A 22,396-nucleotide genomic window follows, 5' to 3' on the forward strand; every position below is an offset into this window, starting at 1 on the left:
TTAATTTGCAATTATTCAATACAAGTTCCTTTCTTTCTTATTTTTTGCTATATGTTTTTTTTTTTTTAATTTAAGGAGTAAATCTATTATTGAGATATTATTTTAATTGAATATTTATTCTATTTTTGAGATATTATTTTAATAGAATATTTATTCCACTTTTATTTATCAAAATATTATTAATCATCAATTTTAATAACTCATAATTTTCACTAATTATCAATAAATTAAAATAAAATTTCGTCAACACTTAACCTTTATCATGCATGGAAAGATACATGTAATATTAACATTTATAAGGAAAATATTTATAATTAATTTAAAGTAAAGATGACATCTTTATGCTAATAAATAATTGAAAGATTCTTTCTTAAAGAATGATTCCTTTCATTATTAAACAAGCTATTCACACTAATTAGAATTATCCACATTTCTTTTTCTTTTTTTTTTTAAATTATTAGACTTCATGTGTAAATGGGGATAAATATTACATGTGATTATTTAATTTTATGAGTATTTTTATAAAGAGTTATTAAATTTTATTTTTTTTCGTAAAACTATCTTCTCTATCAACAATCACTAATTAATTTTTTCATAAAATTTATTAAACTTTAATTTCTATTTGCATTATTTTTTATGAAATCAAATTGAAATTCAGTGAGTTTTATGAAAAAAAAATTAAAATTTAATAATTTTTATGAAAACATTTTTATAAAGTTAAGTAATTACATGTGATAATTACCCTATAAATGGATGAATTTTTTTTATTTTAGACCTAATACATTATTAATCCAAGAACAAGATGTGTGATGAAATCCACATTTTAAATATATAGGTTTCATATATTTATATTTTAAATTTATGATAAGTTGGATGTAGACAAAATTTTTTCATAATTAATATTTTTTAGCCAAAATGCATGATTATAATATTTTATATTTAAAAAAAACCATATTTAATTTAAAAATATATGCACATATGAGATAAATAATCTGAATTTTATCTAATTTATTATTTCATAGATTCTTGCCCCCAATGTTTATTTTATTTCTTAAATTTGATAAAAAAAAATTGTATTATTTATATTAAAGAAGTAAAGGATTTATAAAAGAATAAAATCAATAAAAAAAATTCTCAATTTTCATTTCACAACAACATATGTACCTCAGCAGCAACAGCTACAACGAGGATAAGGGGTCCAATACCAAATGAACCATAGGGATGATGGCACGTATCAGCGAAGCACGTGGCAGGAAGATAGAAGGAGGATCTTTGGGCTGAACAGCTAAGTCAATGTCCATGCGTAGCCAAGTGGCCGACCTTTGTGCTTACGTAAGAGACGCAAGGATGATCCGAATTAGCGTAAGCGCCAAACCCACCCATCCCTGTCTAATCATCCAACGGATCTTCAAATTCTGGAGCCACCACCATCAATCTTAGCCGTTAAATTCCCAAGGTATTACCTCATTTGTTTATGCGCCTTGTCCCTCACTCTAGGCGTTGTTTTGTTGTTGATTTCTAAGTTGCAGGTCGTTTAGACCTCTCTCTCTCTCTCTCTCTCTCTCTCTCTCTCTCTCATTTTTTATCTCAAGTCTTCTCCTTCTTCTCCATTCTCCATTGCCATCTGCAAGAATTCGTCACCTGTTTAAAGAATTATTAATCACATTATTTCAAGAAAGCAATTCTTGCACATATATCTGCTCTGAAAATGGTAATAATCTATTTGATCATTTACTCTCTTTCTCTTAATGTGAGCAGGTAGGGTAGTTTGTTTCTTTCTTTCTTCTTGAATCCATTTTCTGGGTTTGCTCTTAATAGGACCCATTGTTGGTTCCACCATGGCTAGAGTCATTACTAAGCACAGCTTTCTTCTCCATCTGCCGTACACATAGAGATGCAGCAAGAAGTGAATGCAATATGTATTGCTTAGATTGTAAAGGTGATGCATTTTGCTTCTATTGCCGTTCTTCAAGACACAAAGATCATCAAGTAATCCAGGTGGGTCTTTTAATTATTATTCACGTTTTCCATTTCTTTTTACATAGGCACTCATGAGGTTGTGTATGCATTTGTGTTTTAGCAGTAATGGGTTCTTCTTCCTCTTTCTCTTTCTTTCTTTCTTTTTGGGTTTTTTGATTGGTATAGATAAGGAGATCTTCATATCATGATGTAGTGAGGGTTGCAGAGATTCAAAAGGTACTGGACATAAGTGGAGTTCAAACCTATGTGATAAACAGTGCCAGAGTATTGTTTCTCAATGAGAGGCCACAGCCAAAATCTGGGAAAGGAGTTCCTCACATTTGTGAAATTTGCGGGAGAAGCCTTTTGGACCCATTTCGTTTTTGTTCATTGGGATGCAAGGTATGGAATTAATCATTAAATGACCACTAATCACTCACATTGATATGTACCTTCTTGATCATCATTCATCATTCATCATATGATCACAATTTGCTCATCTTGGCTTCTGCAATGACCAACATTTCACATAGTATATATCACCATCATAACAACATCCATTAATTGGCATCCACTATTGTTACCATCATCATGTTCACATTTCAATAATGTTTTGTTTTAGGTCATTTTTGGGAAAGATGAGAGGTTTCTTTTAGAAGGGGTTATTATAATTCTTTTGATATGTATAAATTTTTCTTTAACAACTTATATATATATATATATATATATATATATATATATATATATATATATATATATATAGCTTGTAGAAATAAAGAGAAATGGAGATGCAAGCTTTACCTTAGAGACTAAGAATGAGGAATTAATGGAAAGAAGAGAAGGGATATCATCAAGAATGGTCAAATCAAGAGAGGATCATGAAGAATTGCGTGAAGGACCACAACAAGACATTTACCCGCCTACGCCTCCTCCACCTCCCACTGCTAGTGCAAGAAGAAGAAAAGGCATTCCTCATAGAGCTCCTTTTAGGTCTTAATTAATCAATTAATTAAAAACACCTATAGTATATTCCATCACCCCATCATTTGTTGCACAAATTACTCCCTACGATTCCTTCCCATGGGGTCAATTGACCTTAACTAAAGAAAGTGTAGGGTACCCTTTGGTTGGAGTGTCCAAAAATCCAAGAGGGGTTAGTAAATTACCCTTTTGGGTTTTGGGTCCCATGCAAGAAAAAATTCTCTCTTGTGAAGTTGCAATAATGCATACACTTTGTTATTGATATAGTTGCAATGTGTGCATGTCATTAATAAATTAAAAGCAAGCGATTGCGGGGTCCTTTTTATAGTTTTCATGGGGCCACTAACCACATGGGCATTTTACATAAAGAAACAACATTTTTTCATTTGTTTATTAATACATTTGATGTATGTATCAAAGGCAAAGGCAAAGGCAATCAAGCAAAATCAACTTTCTATGCCAAAATTGAAAGAGGTAGTGGGATTGCTCACTTTGTTCCTTCTTTTCTGTCCTTTTCCCATTGTTGTGTAAAAAATTTTCCCATGAAAATGACAAAAATGAATATGGTTCTCATCGGTGGCACCTTAACCCAAGGAGCCAAACAATTAGGTAGAGTCGATGTGGAATGATGGCTACTTTGATATCAGGCTTATTCTCAATCTCATTGGCCTGGATCTTCCGTGTGTCACCACCTTACTTTTTATACAATACTTATATTTAATTTACAAAAAACTATCTTCTTGTAATTCTTTTTTTTTTCTTATTAAATTTTTAATTTGTAACTTTACGATCCTGAATATATATATATTTTTAATTCTTTTTTTTTTCTTATTAAAATTTTTTTTTATCACCCACAACATGTATTTTTTTGCCACTAAATTCACTATTTCGTCGCTGAATGATTGGGGCGAAACTAAAGTTTATCATTAGCGATGAAATATTTGTCATTTTTTTAATCATTATGACACAAAATACTACTAATAATAATAATAATAATAAATAATGTTTGTATTTGTATTGGCATATATTTTTTATTAGAGAAATGAGAGAGTAGAGATTTGAATCCGAGTTTGCTAAGTAAGAAATATGTTTTCATTTACTAAATCAAATCAACTTAGATATATTGATATATTATTGAATTTTGGTCATTGTATAAAAAAATATTTATATAATTAGAAATTGAGATATGAAAGAACATTCAGAGTCATAACTGGTTACCTGACTTATCTCTTGGCCGGCCTTTAGTGCGGAGGATTTTACCAATTGAGGTAACTGTCCCGGAATTAATTGATGGGGATATCTCTAGTTGGGGATTTTTTCTGACCCTTTGAGCAGGAGCCAATTCTTCGAATTCCTTTGAGTTCTAGGAGAACTGATCGTAGTATGCATTTGGCCTCGTGTACGTAGTGGTCATTATAGCGTGTGTTCTGGTTGCTACATTGCTCAACTTTTGCAAATGGATTCAAAGGTTCCATCGACAAGCTCATCTCCCACACTGAATTGGGGCTTTGTTTGGTGTTTATTAAAGTCTTGTTGGGCAATATTAACTGTTTTAGTATTTATTAGTTATTGTAGTAACTGTCAGCTATTTTACTAGTTATTAGTTATTAGATATTAATTAGCTGTTAGTGGTTAACTATTTATATAGTTGTTAGAACTGAAGTGTTTGGTAAAAATAGCTATGAGATTAATTATTAAATATAAAAATTGTGATATAACTTGTTAAATTTAGTTAAAACGCTCCCTTAATCTCTAAAAATTAGGAGGATTACCTATTTATGAACTACTCTTTCAACCTCTGAACAATAGTATAAGTATTATGTCACTGAATACTATAAATAAGGGAGATAGTATTTTAATATTATGAAAAAATAATTTTAAATTTTTTTTATTAAATTTCGACTAAGATTAAATTTGTAAAAATAATTTTAATATTATTAAGTTAAAATGATTAATAGAATAACTTTGTTTTATTATTTTAAATTTAAAAATAATTTTTATTGCAAAATTATTATTTGCTAGCTTAAAAAAAGTGATGCACAGTCCGATAGAAAATCTAGTGACAAATTTTAAGCCCTAGCCCAATAAAGAGAGAAAACAATCCTGTTGCGAAGGCAAGGTCTGGGTGTTCATTATTGAGATTGAATCAAATTCAATTAATTTTTTATTTAAATTTCTTTTATTCGATTTAGTTAAATTTATATTTTTAAATGAATTTTTTATTTAATTTAATTTAAATTTTAATTTCAAACTTCACACTTATTTTATAGCTTTGCTTAGTTTTTGATTGATTTATATAAATATGTCAAAGTGCAAGGGGCATGTGATTTCTTTTCAAATGTCTGTTTTGATACGCCATTATTAAGCAAAGAAAAGAGTTAGTATTATGATCTGTCAATAAGATCTTAATCCAATAAAGAAAAGTCTCTCACCCACCCAATAATCCAAGAAAAAGTCTTAGGAATCTCTAGTCTGTATTGAGAAAATGACAATACCAAGTTGAAATTGCCACCATCCACACATTTTTAATCTTCAATAGATACCACAGATTCCATACCTCATACTATCCCATCTGAATCTTTTACTGAAAACTCCATCACCATGGTGTCCAAATTCCGTAGCCTCCATCTCCATCCCCAACCGCAACCCCACTCTTCTCTCATCTCCGCAATAACCAAAATTTCAAAATTCCCAAGCCACTACTCTTCATCCCCAGTTACCATTACGACCAAACTAAATTTCCCATATGGGCAAAACCAGTTTCTCCACAGGAGAATGGCATCAAACCAACCCAGAATTAATCCAAAAGTAGATGAATTTGAACCTGTATCAACCCTTACCAATGATGATCTCAAGCCAGTTCCACCAAATCAAAGGACCTTTTCTTGGTGGGAAATGGCCAGTCTATGGATTGGTCTTGTTGTGGGGGTGCCATCTTATTACTTGGCAGGCAGTCTTGTTGATCTTGGAATGGCTTGGTGGCAAGGGATAGCCACAGTTGTAGCTGCCAATATAATTTTATTAGTTCCTTTAGTTCTTACAGGGGATCCTGGAACACGTTATGGAATCTCCTTCCCGGTCTTGGCTAGATCTTCTTTTGGAATTCGTGGTGCCCATATTCCTGCTCTACTTAGAGCATTGGTTGGATGTGGCTGGTATGGAATTGAAACTTGGATTGGTGGTGAGGCAATCTTCATTCTTTTACCTAAATTCATTAAAGAATCTTCTTGGTCTCAATTTTGGCCTTGGCTTGGCACTTCCCCATTAGAATTTGCTTGTTTTATTGTCTTTTGGGTAGCTCAATTGACTGTAGTTTGGAAGGGAATGGAAGGGATTAGACAGCTAGAGAAATACTCAGCTCCTATATTAATCACACTCACTGCTTGTTTACTTGCCTGGGCTTATGTTAATGCTGGTGGTTTTGGTCATATGCTGGCTTTGTCCTCTAGGCTATCTTCTTCTGAATTTTGGGCTCTGTTCTTCCCTTCCCTAACTGCAAATATTAGTTTCTGGGCTACTCTTGCACTAAATATACCAGATTTTACTAGATACGCCAAGAGCCAAACTGACCAAATAATTGGTCAGGCTGGTCTGCCAATTTTCATGGGTGCCTTTACATTTGTTGGATTAGCTGTAACCTCATCAACAACTGTGATTTTTGGACGTGTGATCTCTAGTCCAATTCAACTTCTTGAGCAAATTGGTGGGTTCATTACAATGATTCTAGCCATAATTGGAATTAGCCTAGCCACTTTAACAACAAATATAGCTGCAAATGTTGTGGCACCTGCCAATGCACTTGTCAGTCTTAGCCCATCAAAGTTCACATTCAGGAGAGGAGCTCTTTTAACTGCATTGCTTGGTATTGTTTTCCAGCCATGGAGACTGCTCCAATCAAGTGAAAGCTTTGTTTATACTTGGTTAGTTGGCTACTCTGCCTTATTGGGCCCAATTGGGGGTATTTTACTAGTAGACTATTATCTTATTCAGAAGACAAATTTAAGTGTCAAGGACTTGTACACCTCGAGTCCATATGGAGCGTACTTTTACTCAGGGGGTTACAATTTGGCAGCATTGGCAGCTCTTATTATTGGGATTTTGCCAGTGATTCCAGGTTTGTTACAGAAGGTTGGAATTCTGTCTACAATTCCAGGCACCTGCGTGGTCATCTACAATAATGCTTGGTTTTTTAGCTTCTTTTTTGCAGGTTTTCTCTACTGGATTCTGTCAAATCTTACAGGAAAACAAAAGAAGTCACTACCTATAGATCCCCTCTTGCCTAATGCAAACTAATGATTATTTCTTTTCTTCTTGTTCTTTTGCTTTCCAAATATATATATTTTTTTAAGCACAGGAAAACTGCAAACTGCTTGTAAAGAACAATTATGGAACTTCTGTTGTAAATTTCCCAAGTTCATATGCGTTTTAGGCATTCAGCACATTTGAGAGGCTGAATTTTCATATGGCCTTGTATGCAACATAATCATTTGCAGTAAATTTGCTATGTTGAAAACAATTCTTTTCTTTTTCCTTTACAAAGAAATTCATTAATTAGTTGTTATACACAACTTATGTTCTGTCACTTGGACAAAACATTCAGGAGCATAGCATGAATTTTGAGGCTGAATCCATGCAGGTGTGGGTGGAAAATGAGCAACCTTAGGGCTGTCCTAATTCTTGCATAGGCCAAGACCAAATAATTGAGACTCAAATTTCTTTACAGTTAGAAAAAAAAATTACAAATTTGTTTAGAGCTGATAACATCCAAAATTATTGTGAGGTTGGAGGAACTAGACAAGGTGCGAGCCGCTTCTGTGTTTCTTTAATTCATTGCTCTTTTTTCCTTAGCATGCCAAATCCAACATTTTTTTTATAAGAATCAGGGGAGTGAAGGCTCAACCTAATACCTATTAAGTGAATAATATGTTTTTGGTCACTGAACTAAGTCATACTAGACCAACACCCTTCTTTCTTCAGCTAACTTGATATACTATAGCTTTTTTTGAATAAATTATTTGTAAGAAAAGAACTTAATTGAATTTTTAGATAATTATATTTGATCCTTATTTCTTTTAAAATATATTTTTTTAATATTTATTCCAAACATAAGATTAACTAAAAAAAATCAATTGAATTAAATTTTTATAAAATTCTAATTTTTATTCAATCACATAGTTTGGTCTCCTAGAATATGGTGCCCTTGGAGTTTTCTATTTGATGTATCAAAAGGCCCAATGAATTAGGATTTCCCTATTGGTAAGGTCATTTCTGGGCAAGCAAATCATTTATGATGAAGAGGATAAGTTTCAAGAGAATGAGTTGGAGTTCTTGCAGAGTAGAATTATGCAATGTCAGATATAAGATAAATATTCCAAAGAACAAGGCTTTTTTTGAATAATTCAATTTATCTGAGACCCTGTAAATTTACTCTTTTTCCTATTCAAAAATCAGCCCTTTGTTTTTATGTTTTCACATCAAGAATTCTTTGCTGATGAAGAGAGGCATTATAAATGCGGATAACCTTCGCATGAGGAGATATTGCACATTGCCTACATTCAATTATGGGCAATGGTCAACTAACAATTAGTTGGTTGACAAGACCATGCATACAAATATTTCTGCGTTTCAGAATAAATATATTCATGTAGTAGCCTCTAAATTAAAATGAAATGAAGCTACAAATTAAATTAAAAAACCAACATATTGTTGGTAATGCCTAACTCAATTTAAATACCGATTGTTTCAACTATTATCTGTACTTATCACAAAAATACTAATATCATTATAAAATGGAGAATTTACTTTTAACTAGAAAGTATTGAAACTGTATATGTAAATGTTACATGATAATTTAAAAAGATATTTTAGTTTGAAAACCTACCATTACAAGTTAGAGGAATTTCTTTTAAAACAAAATTAAAATTCAAAGATTTTTTAATAATAAATTAAAATTAAGAAATAAAAGTAAAAATGAGGTAAAATTTAAAGTCGGATTATAAAAATGATCCCATTTGACACTAACATTGCCATTGAAAATTAATTCAAGCGATAGTCAATTCTACCTTTCAGTCTACCATTCAACTTTTTTGTTTAATTAATATTAATTATAGGAAGTACGTCATATATCTTTAGACTCGTTTAAGAAAAAAATTAACTCTTGTATACATATAACACCAACCCCAACACTATTAAATGTAAATAAAAAGCTTTTCAAGCATGAATCGTCAATATTAAAATCTTAATTAATTTCTATACAATCTTGATGTATATCTTTAGAAATCAAATTTATGCTTCAATCAAATCACTATTAATTAATAATTTGATTGTGAACATTTCAAAGGTAATTGGAAAATAAACCTCCTGCATAGAGTGTAGTGATAGGCCTTTCCGAGCAAGTGGCTGTCTTCCAATCAAACCTCTCTGTCGATCTTTCCCCCTTAAGTCCAACCAAAATAGTGAACTAGCTAGGGTTTCATCTTTGACTTATTCCAAGGCAAAACAAGAACTACCACTATAAGAAAATTATTCTTTAACAACTCGTCGTTAAATACCAAGAAGTAATTGCTGTTAATTATTAATGTCTATACAGTTCAATCGTTAAATTATTGTTATAGGATTCATCATTAAAAAGTTTAATAAAAACTTTATATAACTTGCTATTAATGTTAATAACAAGGATATAATAATTAATTGATAGTATTTATTAATTATTAATGATTGTAAATTTGATTGTTAAGTGGTCATTATAGGTTTCCGTTGTTGAAAAGCTTAACAATGACTTTATACAACTTGTCGATAATATTAATAATGTGGATACAATAATTTATTGTTAAAATTATAATATTAATTGACTACTATTTTAATTGTCATTAATGTAAATTAATAAAAAAATAATTATTAAATATAAATTAGAATATTATTATTTTACAATGTAAGAATCTTTATGCCGTCGTTAAAAATTATTAACGAAAAAAAAAATCCTTCAACAGTAAATAATAGTAGCTAGAGATTATTAACAACAAATAAAAAAAAGTCGTTACAAATTATATATAACAACTAAGATCTAAGAGAGCTACCAATTTCTTCATTAGTCATTAATAATTAATCTATTAGTTCTGCCCTTGAGATGATTAAGTAATTGAAACATTGGCAAACCCAATCGATGTGCTTTCAATGCATGCACAATACTCCATTAATTTACACTTCACTAGATCGAGATGCTTGGTTATAAAACTCGAAGTTGACAATGGCTTCTTTACTGAAATTTGGCCAGTTGCCTATTAGCTAGCTAATGCAAATTAATTAATTCATTATTGCCTCGTATAAATACTCGAAAACTCTTATTTATTTATGGAGAAAAGTTTTAGCTGCATTTAATATAAATCTAAATTCATCTGTTAAATTAAATATTTATATAAAATTAATTAAAATATTTAAAAATAAATACATAAATTTAAATATAAATATGATTTATCAATTATTATATAAACTTATTTTTATATGAAATTAAGTTTATAATTAGCTGCATCCAATTTTTTTCTTCTAAAAAGAAAAGAAAAATCTCCATAGCATATGAGATGAAAATTGAAGCCATAATAAAACAAAACAACAATTGCAAATAGTAATTGGTATTTGATATTTATTCTCATAAATATGTTTATTATATATATATATAAAATAGATGAATTTAAATTTAAACTTAAATAACTCCGTGTCAAGTATCTATTTAATTAAAATTCATTTTAATCTACATATATTAAATTGACATTCGATTATCATTACTTAAATATCTAATTATTTATAGAAATAAATTTAAATAATAATTATTTAATATATAAAATTGAAATTTAATATAAATATTATTTTTAAAATTGAATTCTATATTTATTTCAATCGCATTACCTCTCCTACGAGGAGGGGGATGGCCCTTGGGATGTGAACTATAGGAGAAGACATAAATAATGCAAAATATTATATTACACGTACAAAACATATAATATTATAGAGCTGACATGCAGAAAAGCCATGCAACGAATGGAGAAGAAAAGACAAAGTTAAAATAAAAAATCATTGACACACATAAACACCAAAGAAATTAAATTTTTGTGCCAGCGTGGCACGTTCTCAACCACACACAAAATTGCTAATCTTGTAATTGTTAGTTTCAGAAAGTCATTGACTTCGTAGACGGTGGTGTAGCTAGGTCACTCGTGCCTTACAGGAATTATTTAAGGCCACAATGACCTATGACCAGAAGGGTATTTAATATTTTAGACGATACTTAATTAGGTAACAAAGACCCTGATCGGAAGTTACAATTATACAATAATTTCAACAATTAAGAAGAAAAAATACAAATATAAATATAAATAATGAAAAACTTTGCATTTAAAGATGATTTAGCAGAAAAGAATAATATTTTCAATAGTTATCAATCATTTTTCATTTTGATTGATAAAAAAATTTTATATAATGCTACTCTTTTAAACTTAATATGTGTATGATAAATAAAAGAATATGTAACGTTATCGAATTTTATTAATAAAAAATTTTTACTCGTATTTAAAGATTTAAAATCTCTAACTAAAAGAAATCAATATTCTATGTTGTAATTCGAAATGTCAAAAGAAAAAGAACAAAACTTATAAATATAATCCCTAAGTATATAGAAAATGATAATAGTTAATAATTTTTAAAAAATAATTAAACTTGAATTTGTATACATTAGCAGATAATTAATATTTCTTAAACTTGAATTTCTATATATTAAGGGTCACCCGATAATCTTATATAGATCCGATCTAAGACCTTACAAACTAAGGAATACAGTTACTAAAGGGTACTTGAAATTCCACTTAGCTAGGTCTACCCCTTTAAAATTATTTTGGCTCAAACTAAGAACCCTATAGGCTACAGAGCCGCCAATATAAAATATTCATATGCATGCAAGTTCTCAAAAGATTTGTTTAATTTAGTTGTTAAGGTCAACAGCTGTAATCCATGGATATATATGTATATATTGGTGCGTCGGGAGGGGATAATCACATGTAAATAGTGTCATTATCAGTTACTTATTTTTATAATTACCATAATTAATTAAGAGTTAGCTGGATCCACTTTGCATTTGTGCCTAAGCTCTATTAGTTCATATGCAAACGTGACTAGTGCGTGGAGCCAGCCAATCTAATTCTATATGTATTTACCATAAATAATTTAACTAATTCATTATTGCATGAACAAAAGAATATACCTAATGAAGCAGCCAAGAATGTAACCCTCTGGCTTTTTTTTTTTTTTAAATCTTTATTTTTTTGAAGAAATATTCAGAATTGTCAACTCAAATTCCTCACTTCAAATTATTTTTAATTGTGGATTGATTAAGCTCAACCCCAACTACCATTTTCGTTTCCCTTCGCATGCATTTGAATAATTCATCATTGAATAAAGTTTCCACCTATAATTAATTTTGGTTTCAATTTCCATGCAAAGAACCAATCCATAACATCAACGTTTTAATATTGTAAATAATTAATTTCTTACATTTTTATTTTTTATTGATGAGAAAATAAGAATTTAAATTTTTTTAATTATAAAATTTTTTGAATCAAAGAACTATAGTTTTTTTTTTTTTTTAATAATATTCAGTCTGTCAACTAGGGAAGTTAGGCACTTGTTAACGATATTAATTATCATCTTCTCACCAAATATACACTTTCATTTCATTATATATATATATATATATTAGAGGTTTAATTAGAAGTTTATTTTTCAATAATTCTGTTTTTTGGGGCAAATTCTACGTGTAAAGAAAGGAGATAATTGGGTGGTCGGTCGATCCGACGTAGTAGCAGGGCAAAAGTCATCATATATAAAAATTCATTAAAAGGAGCATATATACATAAACTGAACCAATTAAACTCTTAATTACTATGATTTGAGAGATAATTAGTTACGACTATAAATTGATATTAAAATGGGAAACACAAAGCCATCGCCAAGAAAAATATTGCAAGTTGGAGATGATATTTTCTTCATATACTGATCTCTAGTTAATTATAATTGTCATCATTGAATTGGATTCTTCGATAATGGCATAATGAGATAACTAACAAGCCTAACATTGGATATAGCTGTTTTTTGTCCTAGTTAATCTGTTGTTATTTGCTCTTTTTTCAATTTTTATATAATGCATGGAAAGTTGAACCCAAATCTTAGGTTTCGCTCTATATGTAGCTGTCATTGGACTAAGCACATTGTTATCTTCTTAATTAACCATCAAATCATTTTTCTTATTCTAATGTGACTAATGACTTATTCTTGATGGAGATGATTTTTTGGATAAGACAATTATATAATGAATGATAAAATCATTTATACATGATTGATAAATTAATATTTTTGAGTTCTACCAATGTATTAATTCAAGATAGGTGGTCAAAAATGGATTGCCATTTGCCAAGACAACTATTAAATGAACATTTCAAAGTAAAAAGAGAGAATTAATCAGCTCATTTTGTTTCTAATTAAGCTCAAGATAATACTAAAGAAAACAAAAATCATGACCCTCTAAAGGTGGTATACTGGTTAGATTTAAGCTTGTCTCAACTAAATCTATCTTCTTAGATACCTCTAGGTGCATCCTCCATACCCAATTAGATTGTCTCTTGCTGGATACTATCTATAAGAATTGAAATCGCAAAGTATAATAGATTGAAGAGTAAAATCTAACTATCAGTTGACTAATTAAGCTTCATGATTATTAAATCTTATGTGTTGAACATATGTGCAAATAGCTAGAAATTAAGAGTAGATTTTTTTTTTTTTATAAAGAACAAAAAAAAAAAATCATCATAATCAATGACCCTACTTGATGGGGAGGCAAAAAGTCAGCCATGGCATCCCACCATAAATTATATATGTAGCAATCAGAGAGAGAGAGAGAGACGTGGCTTCAAGGGTAGGAAGGAGCCTAGAAAAGAAGACAAAGTAATAGATTGAAGGTTGGAGACGGGAGAGCAATGGAGTGGAAACAGATAGGAGGTTTGGCTGTCCCTACCATGCATGAGACCATTTTGTGGGTGTTGACTCAATTTTTGTCAACTGTTTTGCTAATATACAGAACACTAGTCAGTCGTCAGTAACCCAATTCAGTTGGTTTCTTCAAAACTAGCTACTGTTTATATACATGTTTTCCCTTCAATTCTCCCCTATATAAACACCTCACTACACTTCTCCCTTTCTTTATAATTTTTCTCACTACATTTTCATACATACCCTCTTGTGTATGTATAAACAGGTACGAGCATACTTATTTAGGTTAAACATAAATTTTGTCAACGGTTTTGCTGATATACAGAACACTAGTCAGTCGTCAGTAACCCAATTCAGCTGGTCTCTTCAAAACTAGCTACTGTTTAAATTCATGTTTTCCCTTCAATTCTCCCCTATATAAACACCTTTTCCTTCTCAATTTTTATCACTACACTTCTCCCTTTATTTATAATTTTTCTCACTATATTTTCATACATACTCTCTTGTGCATGTATAAACAGGTACGAGCATATTTATTTAGGTTAAAGCATAAATGTCACTTATGCAGAATTAATCTTGCACCCTTAAAAATTTGCTTCACAATCGATCCTTTTTCTCTTGTGTATCTGCATCACTGCAGGAACATATGTGTCCTACAGTGGCAATGGAAAAGGAAAATGAAGAAGCCCTACAAACCCAATACCAAAAGGGAGTGAAACGGTTGTATGAGAAAGGCATTGACAAAATTCCTGACAAGTATATATTGCCTGTTCAGGAAAGACCCAATACCACTCAAGCAGAACCTAGTGAGGTCTGCAGGGAAAATATTAAATTGCCTATAGTTGATTTTGCTGAATTGCAAGGCTCAAACCGTCCCCAGGTCCTCAAATCCCTCGCTGATGCTTGCAAGCAGTATGGCTTTTTTCAGGTAAGGAATATCCATGTCATCAATTCTTTGATCATTTAATTTTTCATCTTGTTCAATGATCCTTGGGTTAAATGCATGCAGTTGGTAAATCATGGCATTCCTAGCGATGTTATTAGTGGAATGATCGATGCGGCTAAGAGGTTTTTCGAGCTTCCTTACGAGGAAAGATCGAAATACATGTCAACAGACATGAAAGCTCTAGTTCGATATGGAACTAGCTTTAACCAAAACAAGGATAATGTATTCTGCTGGAGAGATTTCTTGAAGCTAACGTGCTACCCTATTTCAGATGTCCTTCCTCATTGGCCTTCTTCCCCTACCGATTTCGGGTGAGAGTGATCCGTTTTTGAATAATTTAAGTTCTTTTCTCTCTCTTTGTTAACATTATTTGCTTGTGGGCTGCATCTATGTTTCCTTCGGGAAATTTTTGCTTACAATTGTGGGACCTATAATATTTAATAGGTAAGTCTGCTATATATCTTGTACTTTAGGTCCACGGTGGACCGAGTTTAAATAAAAAAATTATAAAATACATCTATTGTATGTCCAATGTCCCACTAGCTATAATCAATGGTAATAAAGAATTTATTGTACATACAACCATGCAACCATTGATTTATGTGAGTTTCATCAAATTTGTCAATCACTTTATCCTAGCCCTTCTCTTAGAAAAATAAAATGGTTATTGTTATGGATGGAGTAACTTGCTTCACTTTGTTATCTAATAAGTATATGCTAATTGTTGTTTTATGGTGAAGCAGGAAATTGGTGGCTACCTACGCAACAGAAACCAAATACTTGTTTGTAATGGTAATGGAAGTCATCCTAGAAAGCCTGTTGGGAAGCAACAAGACAGGAGAAGATGATGAAATTATGAAGGATTTTCAAGATGGTAGCCAACTAATGGTGGTCAATTTCTTCCCTCCATGCCCAGAGCCTGATCTCACATTAGGAATGCCTCCCCATTCTGACTATGGATTCCTCACACTCCTTCTCCAAGATGAAGTTGAAGGCCTGCAGATTCAATACAAGGAGAAATGGTTCACAGTTGAACCAATTCCCAATGCTTTTGTTGTCAATATTGGTGATCATCTTGAGGTTTGTTAGCCAAATCTTTATTTTTATTTCTTAGATACTTGAAAATTTCCATAAATAATTAGTGATGAGGTCTACGAAATAATAAAAAAAAATTATAAGCTAGGAATTTTTTTAAGGGTAAGCTAGGAATCTTAGTCGTAAACCTTAGATATAAGATGTATAGTGATTTCCCTTCGTGTGTGTGTGTATGTATTATTAATTGAGTGTTATATTTACATTAAACGAAGATACTTTATCAATGAATTATGATAGAAAAATATTCAATCAATCACCCAACATATTAGCAATTGATAATAAATAAAATATTTTTAGCATAATCGTTTATAATATTTGACTTTATAATAACAATAATAATTTCTATTTTGTTTTAGATATTTAGCAATGGGAAGTACAAAAGTGTGTTACATAGAGTAAAAGTGAACTCAGAAAAGAGTAGAATTTCGGTGGCAACTCTGCATTCTCTTCCTTTCAGGTGCATGGTGAGGCCATGGTCAAAACTCATTGATGAGGCCAATCCAAGGCGATACAAAGATACAAATTTTGCCACTTTTCTTAACTACATATCATCTCAGGAGCCCAAGAAGAAGGAATTCTTGGAATCTAGGAAATCGATTTGAACAAATTCCATATCAAATCCATAATTAAATAATGTGTTATCAAATAAGCACCCCAAAAAAAAAAAAAGATGTAAGCATCAATTATATAGCAATGATATGTTTAGAATGTATTTTCCTTTTGTTAAAAAAAAGGTATTTATGTAGATTGGGTTAATGGTAATGATAAGTATGAAAACTAGAGTTTATATCTCTCTAAAGGTAGCAAATCCAATCCCACATGGAAATCGGAGTAGGTTCTTTTGTTAGGTTTGAATCAGAGTTGTATTCAATAATTGAATCAAATACTCTTTATAGTTTATTTGCTTGCTGTTAAAGCTATATAAATAGATGAAAATATTTGTTAAATTCCTCAAATGAAAGGATTCCTTCCCTACGTTTGAACATTGTCGATAACTATAGTGTCATATACAGTTATGTAACATTCTATTTTGCATTGCTGGAAAACAAAAATTAGTCGGCTTTATATACCTTAGATTCAATTATTAAAAATAATTTGGATTTATCATTTGAAATCAATGATCTAAGGTCTAAAAATTGTAGTGTTACAAATGATATCAAAACTATTTTTAATCAGTCAAAAAATTATTTGGAGTTGATGGACTTGTGACGAGATTGCTATTTATGGCTAAAAACGAAGTGCAGTCACTCAAAATACCAGTGAATTACAGTACTTAATGGACTTTACATACATGGGCCTAACTATTAAAAATAATTTGAGTTAAATAATACTGTCATTAAAGCCCAAATCAAATGGTTTATGGTCTGAAAATAATTACATGGAGTGTTACAATTTAAATAATGGTTTCCTTACCATTATTATTTCTTTATATTTTTAAAGATTACCCTAATCAAGATATAAAAGTTCGAGAAATTCTATTTACGCATAAACTCACACTTAATATTTAATTAATTTTTACCAAAAGTAGCTTTGATATAGATTGCAATAGCCACTTAAATTTTTTTATTGCTTTATTAAAAATGAATAGGAAGATGAAAACATGATTAATGGAAAATCAATAATTAATGAAATCTTCATTATGTAAAAACGTGAAAACTGTGTTTGGCAGAACATAATTTCAATTGGAATGAAAGAAATCTTCAACTCCATGAACCAGCACACGACCATCATTGTAGATATTCCATTTTGTGATTTTTACGCCATTGATGGAAGGACAACCACTCTTGGATGGTGTGATCAAAAGGGCTCTTAGGCCAGAGTCCAAAGGGTATGGCTCATAGCCCTCCGATAGTGATCCTGAATTAAAATCTTCTTTGTCAACCTTGGATACTGCAACCTGGTACCTGAGAACCATCGATTTCTCAATGTTCAAAGCTTCTTCTGGAGGAGCAAATATAGTGATTGCGTTGTCGTTATATAGAATAATTCTATCACGTTACAATTGAGGTTAGCCGTTTCTCAAGAATGAAAGACATGTTCTTGTAACCAGCTTCACAAAGGGCTTTGGTAATCTTGTCAATATCTACCATCACCTTAGGATCTGATCTTAATGGGTAAAAGTAAATATCCATGGAATTATAAATAATAATCCTGGAATTATTTACTTTTAATTTAACAGAATGTATTGGTGTATACCAACAAAAAAGATCATTAAATGTTATCTGCGCTTTAAATTTTGCTGATTTACCTTCACTTGGTGATGGCTCTTCATGTATCGCCATTTCTTCATATTTTGTTCTGCCTGACGAGATCAGATTCGTCTGAAGAAAGAGTTTAGTTCTGCCTGACGAGATTAGGTTCGTCTGAAGAAAGAGTTTAGTTCTGCCTGACGAGATCTGATTCGTCTGAAGGAGGAGCAAAACAAGTAAAAAGGGCAGAAGGAGAGAAATAGATGCCATTATATTAGTTGTGGGATGAGTCTGTATGAGCCAAGCAAAGAGACAGTAGCATATATGTATAGTGGAGTTTTAGTTGTTCATGCTATCACTACTACTACAAGAAGTAGGACTTGAATTTAATCAACTCATGCTGCATCCAACCAATAAAAAAGCCAAACTAATGGTCTTTCCTGCACCACAGAGTCCCAAATGAATTGCATAAATTCATCTGAAATCGCACAAGCAATTGGTTTGGATACCCTTCAAGAACCCATCTTCTATTAAACAAACAACTTCCAAATATTCCATGAAACAGAATTTAACTAGGAATGAGAAAACAGTAAGAACCCTGTAGAATCAAAAGAACATGCAAGCCAACGAAACCTATCCTTGTCGAGACTCTTCCCTTCTTCCTCTAGCGAAGGCCTTTTACGCAATTTATGAAGATCACACGCGTCAAACTCCAACCAAGCCACCAAATACAATAAACCCACTCAAAGTCAACCTTCTCTAAAAAACGACACCTAATCCACCACTTTATTAATCAGTGGATTCAAGGTTGCTGTAGAGAAGCATATCTGCAGAAATCTAGTTGGTAAATGACTGATAATGGCATTGTCATATCCTTCAAAATACAATTGGTAGAAGGGGTCAAAGTTTGCTTGCTCTAGATGATTTTCGTCGAGTTAAAAGGCATATTATTCATTTGAGTATTAAATCACTTTCTCCTGTAATCTTTTTATTAAAAAAAAAAAAAAAAAAAACTTAATGTTATGTAAAATAAATTATAAAAAGAGTATTCATTTCATTTTAATTTGATTATAGGTACTTGACAAGCTGGCTATATGATGTAAAGTGAAATTTTCATAGATAAAATTAATTGCAGCACTTCCATGAATGTAGAAACATTGCCAAACCACATAAAATTTATAAATTATTTATTTAATTTATTTTTTTTTAATTCTTTGAATATGTAAATGGTAAATTATGCAACCCTCATACTTCATTGAAAATGCAAGCCCATATTAGCCTAAGATAGATTATTAGATCTTAACAACATTGATGTAAGAATATTTAAGATATAATTAGACCTTAATTTCATTTTATATTATCTAGATGCCATTCTTTTAACAAATTGAAAGAAAGAAAGAAAGAAAGAAACTCTCTTATGTGTTCTGATTATAATTTATGGGCATATATTTAAAAAAATAAATAAAAAAACAACCTGTGAAGGGAATATTAAATCCCAAACAAATAAATTATGGCCTTGGCTCTATTTAATTTGACCTATTATGGATTAATGGTCCATCATCCAGCCCATTGATATATTTACAAATTTTAAATTTCAACCATTCTATGTGTCATATTCATATTGTCACCATTTTTAAAAACCTCTAAGCATGAAATGTATGCTTACATTATTATTTATACTCTTCATTTCGCAACTCCCACAACAACTTAGAAGATAAGGCTAATTTTTTTTTTTTTTTTATTAAAATTCACTTTTAAGTTTCGCTAAAAATATTGATGATTACAAATTTAGTGTGATTCATACCGTCCTACTTCTTGTAAATTTTTCCATAGGCAACCCCCCACTTGTGCTACAACTAAAGCCATCATGGACATAGGGAGCAGCCTATCGTGGGTACATTTCTTGACATAGTCCAATTCCATTGCTAGCTCCTATAAAATCATTAACATATGTTGATATTTCTGCAAATTAGAATTTTATGAATATTTTCCTAGTCATGAGTGCATAGAGAAGCCGTGCACTTACTTAATACTCATCTATCTATAGGTATTGCAAGGAATACTAGAATATTAGCAGTGAAAATTTTTGCTGCTAAAAATATTAAATTTATTGTCAGCAACAATAATATGAATTACTACATAATAGATATTTTACAACAAAAATTATAATTATTGACAATTATAATTATTACTGTAAAAAATTCATCAATAGTAACAATAATTGTTACTGTCAAAAATTATAGTGAATGGTAAAAACAATTATTACTATAAAAAATTAATCCTTTTTTTTTAATTGCATATTGGATTTTATTTTCTTAATCACTTTCTTGCTCTAAAAGAAAATTTATATTAATTTTAAAATTTATTAATTAATTAATATGAAATTTTCTAAAAAATTGTATATGTATAAAATTAAATTATGAGTACATACGACAAATATAAAATAAACAATATACGCACATTAACAAATACTAATTTTTATCAAAATAAGTAGCTTTAACATACATTTGGATTGCAATAGCCGCTTACTTTTTTTTATTTTTTATATTGCTGTATTAAAAATAAATAGAAAAATGAAAACGATTAATCGTTAATCAATAACGAATGTAATTGGAATGAAACTCCAACTCCATGAACTAGCACACGACCATCATTGTAGATATTCCATTTTGAGATTTTTACGCCGTTGATGGAAGGACAACCACTCTTGGATGGTTTGATCATAAGGGTTCTTAGACCAGTGTCCCAAGTGTAGAGCTCATAGCCCTCGGATAGCGATCCTGAATCAAAATCATTTTTTTTATCAACCTTGGATACTGCAACTTGGTAGCTGAGAACCATCGAATTCTCAACGCTCAAAGCTTCATCCGGAGGAACAAAAATAGTGATTGTATTGTTGTTATATAGAATGATTCTATCAACTAAAAGGTACAATTGAGGTTAGCCGTTTCTCAAGAATTGAACGCATGTTTTTGTACCCAGCATCCCAAGGGGCTTTCGTAATCTTGTCAATATCTACCATCACCTTACGATCTGATCTTGATGGGTAAAAGTAAATATCCATGGAATTATAAATAATGCTGGAATTATCTCCTTTTAATTTTGCTGAAATTATTGGTATGTACAAACGTAAAAGATGATCAAATGTTATCAGCCCTTTAAATTTTACTGATTTAACTTCGTCACCTGGTGATGGCTCTTCTAGTTCTTCATATTTTGTTCAGCCTGATGAGATCTGATTTGTCTGGGGTGGGAGTTTTGTTCTGCCCGACGACACCTTATTCGTCTGAAGAAAGAGTTTAGTTCTGCCTGACGACATCTGATTCGTCTAAAGGAGGAGCAAAACAAGTAAAAAGGGCAGAAGGAGAGAAGTAGATGCCATTAGATTAGTTGTGGGATGAGTCTGTATGATACAAGCAAAAGAAACTCACTCTCTATGTATATAATGAAATGGAGGTTCTAGTTGTTTATAATACTACTACTGCAAGTAGGACTTGAATTTAAACAAACAACTCCCAAATATTCTTCCTCAAGCCAAGTCCTTTTACGCAATTTATTGTCTTCTTCAATACGGATTTGCGTAAATTAATACATATTACAGAGATAATAGGCAAAGGGCCTATGTAGAACCTTAAAATTATACTAAATAGTCATATAAATTTTTAAAGTGTTTTGAGGCTTAATTAAATTTTTCAACTTTGAAAAAAGATCTAATAAATCCTTCAAATTTTAAAAATATATTAAATAGGCTCTTTTACTATTTTGTGGACAAATAAGCCATTTAACTTTTAAAAAATAGATAAAAAAAATTAAACTATAATTTGTTTATAATATAAATCTAGTCAAGACCGTGTACACAAATTTTTCAGTGCATGAGTCATTATTAGTAATCATGCGTATCTTATTTGCAACATTCTAGTAAAAATTTATTAAATCCTAAGCAGACTAATATGTTGTTATTTATAAAATGGTTCAAAAAGCTAATTTACAGGAGTTTCTTGAACTCATAGATAAGTTTCTTGAATTATTCGATAATGAATAACTTATTAATCTACTCCATAATACAACAAATACTTACTAAGATGTTGCATATTAGATATATAGGATTATTGATAAAGACTCCTGGACTGAAAGAATTTCGTACATGGCATTAACTAGATTTATATTAGAGGTAAATTGTAATTTAGTCTTTTTT

General features: G+C 30.7%; 3 protein-coding genes across 3 annotated transcripts; all 3 read left to right on the forward strand.

Moving 5' to 3' along the window:
* Positions 1 to 1,488: 1,488 nt before the first annotated feature.
* LOC110647998 (protein RGF1 INDUCIBLE TRANSCRIPTION FACTOR 1-like) lies at positions 1,489 to 3,240 on the forward strand. Its single transcript, XM_021802070.2, has 4 exons — positions 1,489 to 1,711; positions 1,819 to 1,998; positions 2,146 to 2,361; positions 2,723 to 3,240. Exons 1-4 carry the CDS (start codon positions 1,709 to 1,711, stop codon positions 2,954 to 2,956), a joined length of 633 nt encoding a protein of 210 aa, XP_021657762.2. The 5' UTR covers positions 1,489 to 1,708; the 3' UTR covers positions 2,957 to 3,240.
* A 2,233-nt stretch (positions 3,241 to 5,473) lies between these two features.
* Positions 5,474 to 7,399, forward strand: LOC110648005 (purine-uracil permease NCS1). Its single transcript, XM_021802081.2, has one exon. It carries the CDS (start codon positions 5,542 to 5,544, stop codon positions 7,231 to 7,233), a length of 1,692 nt encoding a protein of 563 aa, XP_021657773.2. The 5' UTR covers positions 5,474 to 5,541; the 3' UTR covers positions 7,234 to 7,399.
* Positions 7,400 to 14,438: 7,039 nt separating this feature from the next.
* On the forward strand, positions 14,439 to 16,825 carry LOC110647640 (probable 2-oxoglutarate-dependent dioxygenase SLC1). Its single transcript, XM_021801581.2, has 4 exons — positions 14,439 to 14,899; positions 14,981 to 15,228; positions 15,661 to 15,997; positions 16,369 to 16,825. Exons 1-4 carry the CDS (start codon positions 14,618 to 14,620, stop codon positions 16,612 to 16,614), a joined length of 1,113 nt encoding a protein of 370 aa, XP_021657273.2. The 5' UTR covers positions 14,439 to 14,617; the 3' UTR covers positions 16,615 to 16,825.
* Positions 16,826 to 22,396: the final 5,571 nt, after the last annotated feature.

Source organism: Hevea brasiliensis, chromosome 3 (assembly GCF_030052815.1).
Source record: "Hevea brasiliensis isolate MT/VB/25A 57/8 chromosome 3, ASM3005281v1, whole genome shotgun sequence".
Lineage (NCBI taxonomy): Eukaryota > Viridiplantae > Streptophyta > Magnoliopsida > Malpighiales > Euphorbiaceae > Hevea > Hevea brasiliensis.

Coding starts and splice junctions, on each gene's coding strand:
- LOC110647640 (XM_021801581.2), top strand. CDS start 14,618: ATGTGTCCTACAGTGGCAATGGAAAAGGAAAATGAAGAAGCCCTACAA. Junction 14,900..14,980: donor AGCAGTATGGCTTTTTTCAG/GTAAGGAATATC, acceptor AAATGCATGCAG/TTGGTAAATCATGGCATTCC. Junction 15,998..16,368: donor ATATTGGTGATCATCTTGAG/GTTTGTTAGCCA, acceptor ATTTTGTTTTAG/ATATTTAGCAATGGGAAGTA.
- LOC110648005 (XM_021802081.2), top strand. CDS start 5,542: ATGGTGTCCAAATTCCGTAGCCTCCATCTCCATCCCCAACCGCAACCC.
- LOC110647998 (XM_021802070.2), top strand. Junction 1,999..2,145: donor AAGATCATCAAGTAATCCAG/GTGGGTCTTTTA, acceptor TGATTGGTATAG/ATAAGGAGATCTTCATATCA. Junction 2,362..2,722: donor TTTGTTCATTGGGATGCAAG/GTATGGAATTAA, acceptor ATATATATATAG/CTTGTAGAAATAAAGAGAAA.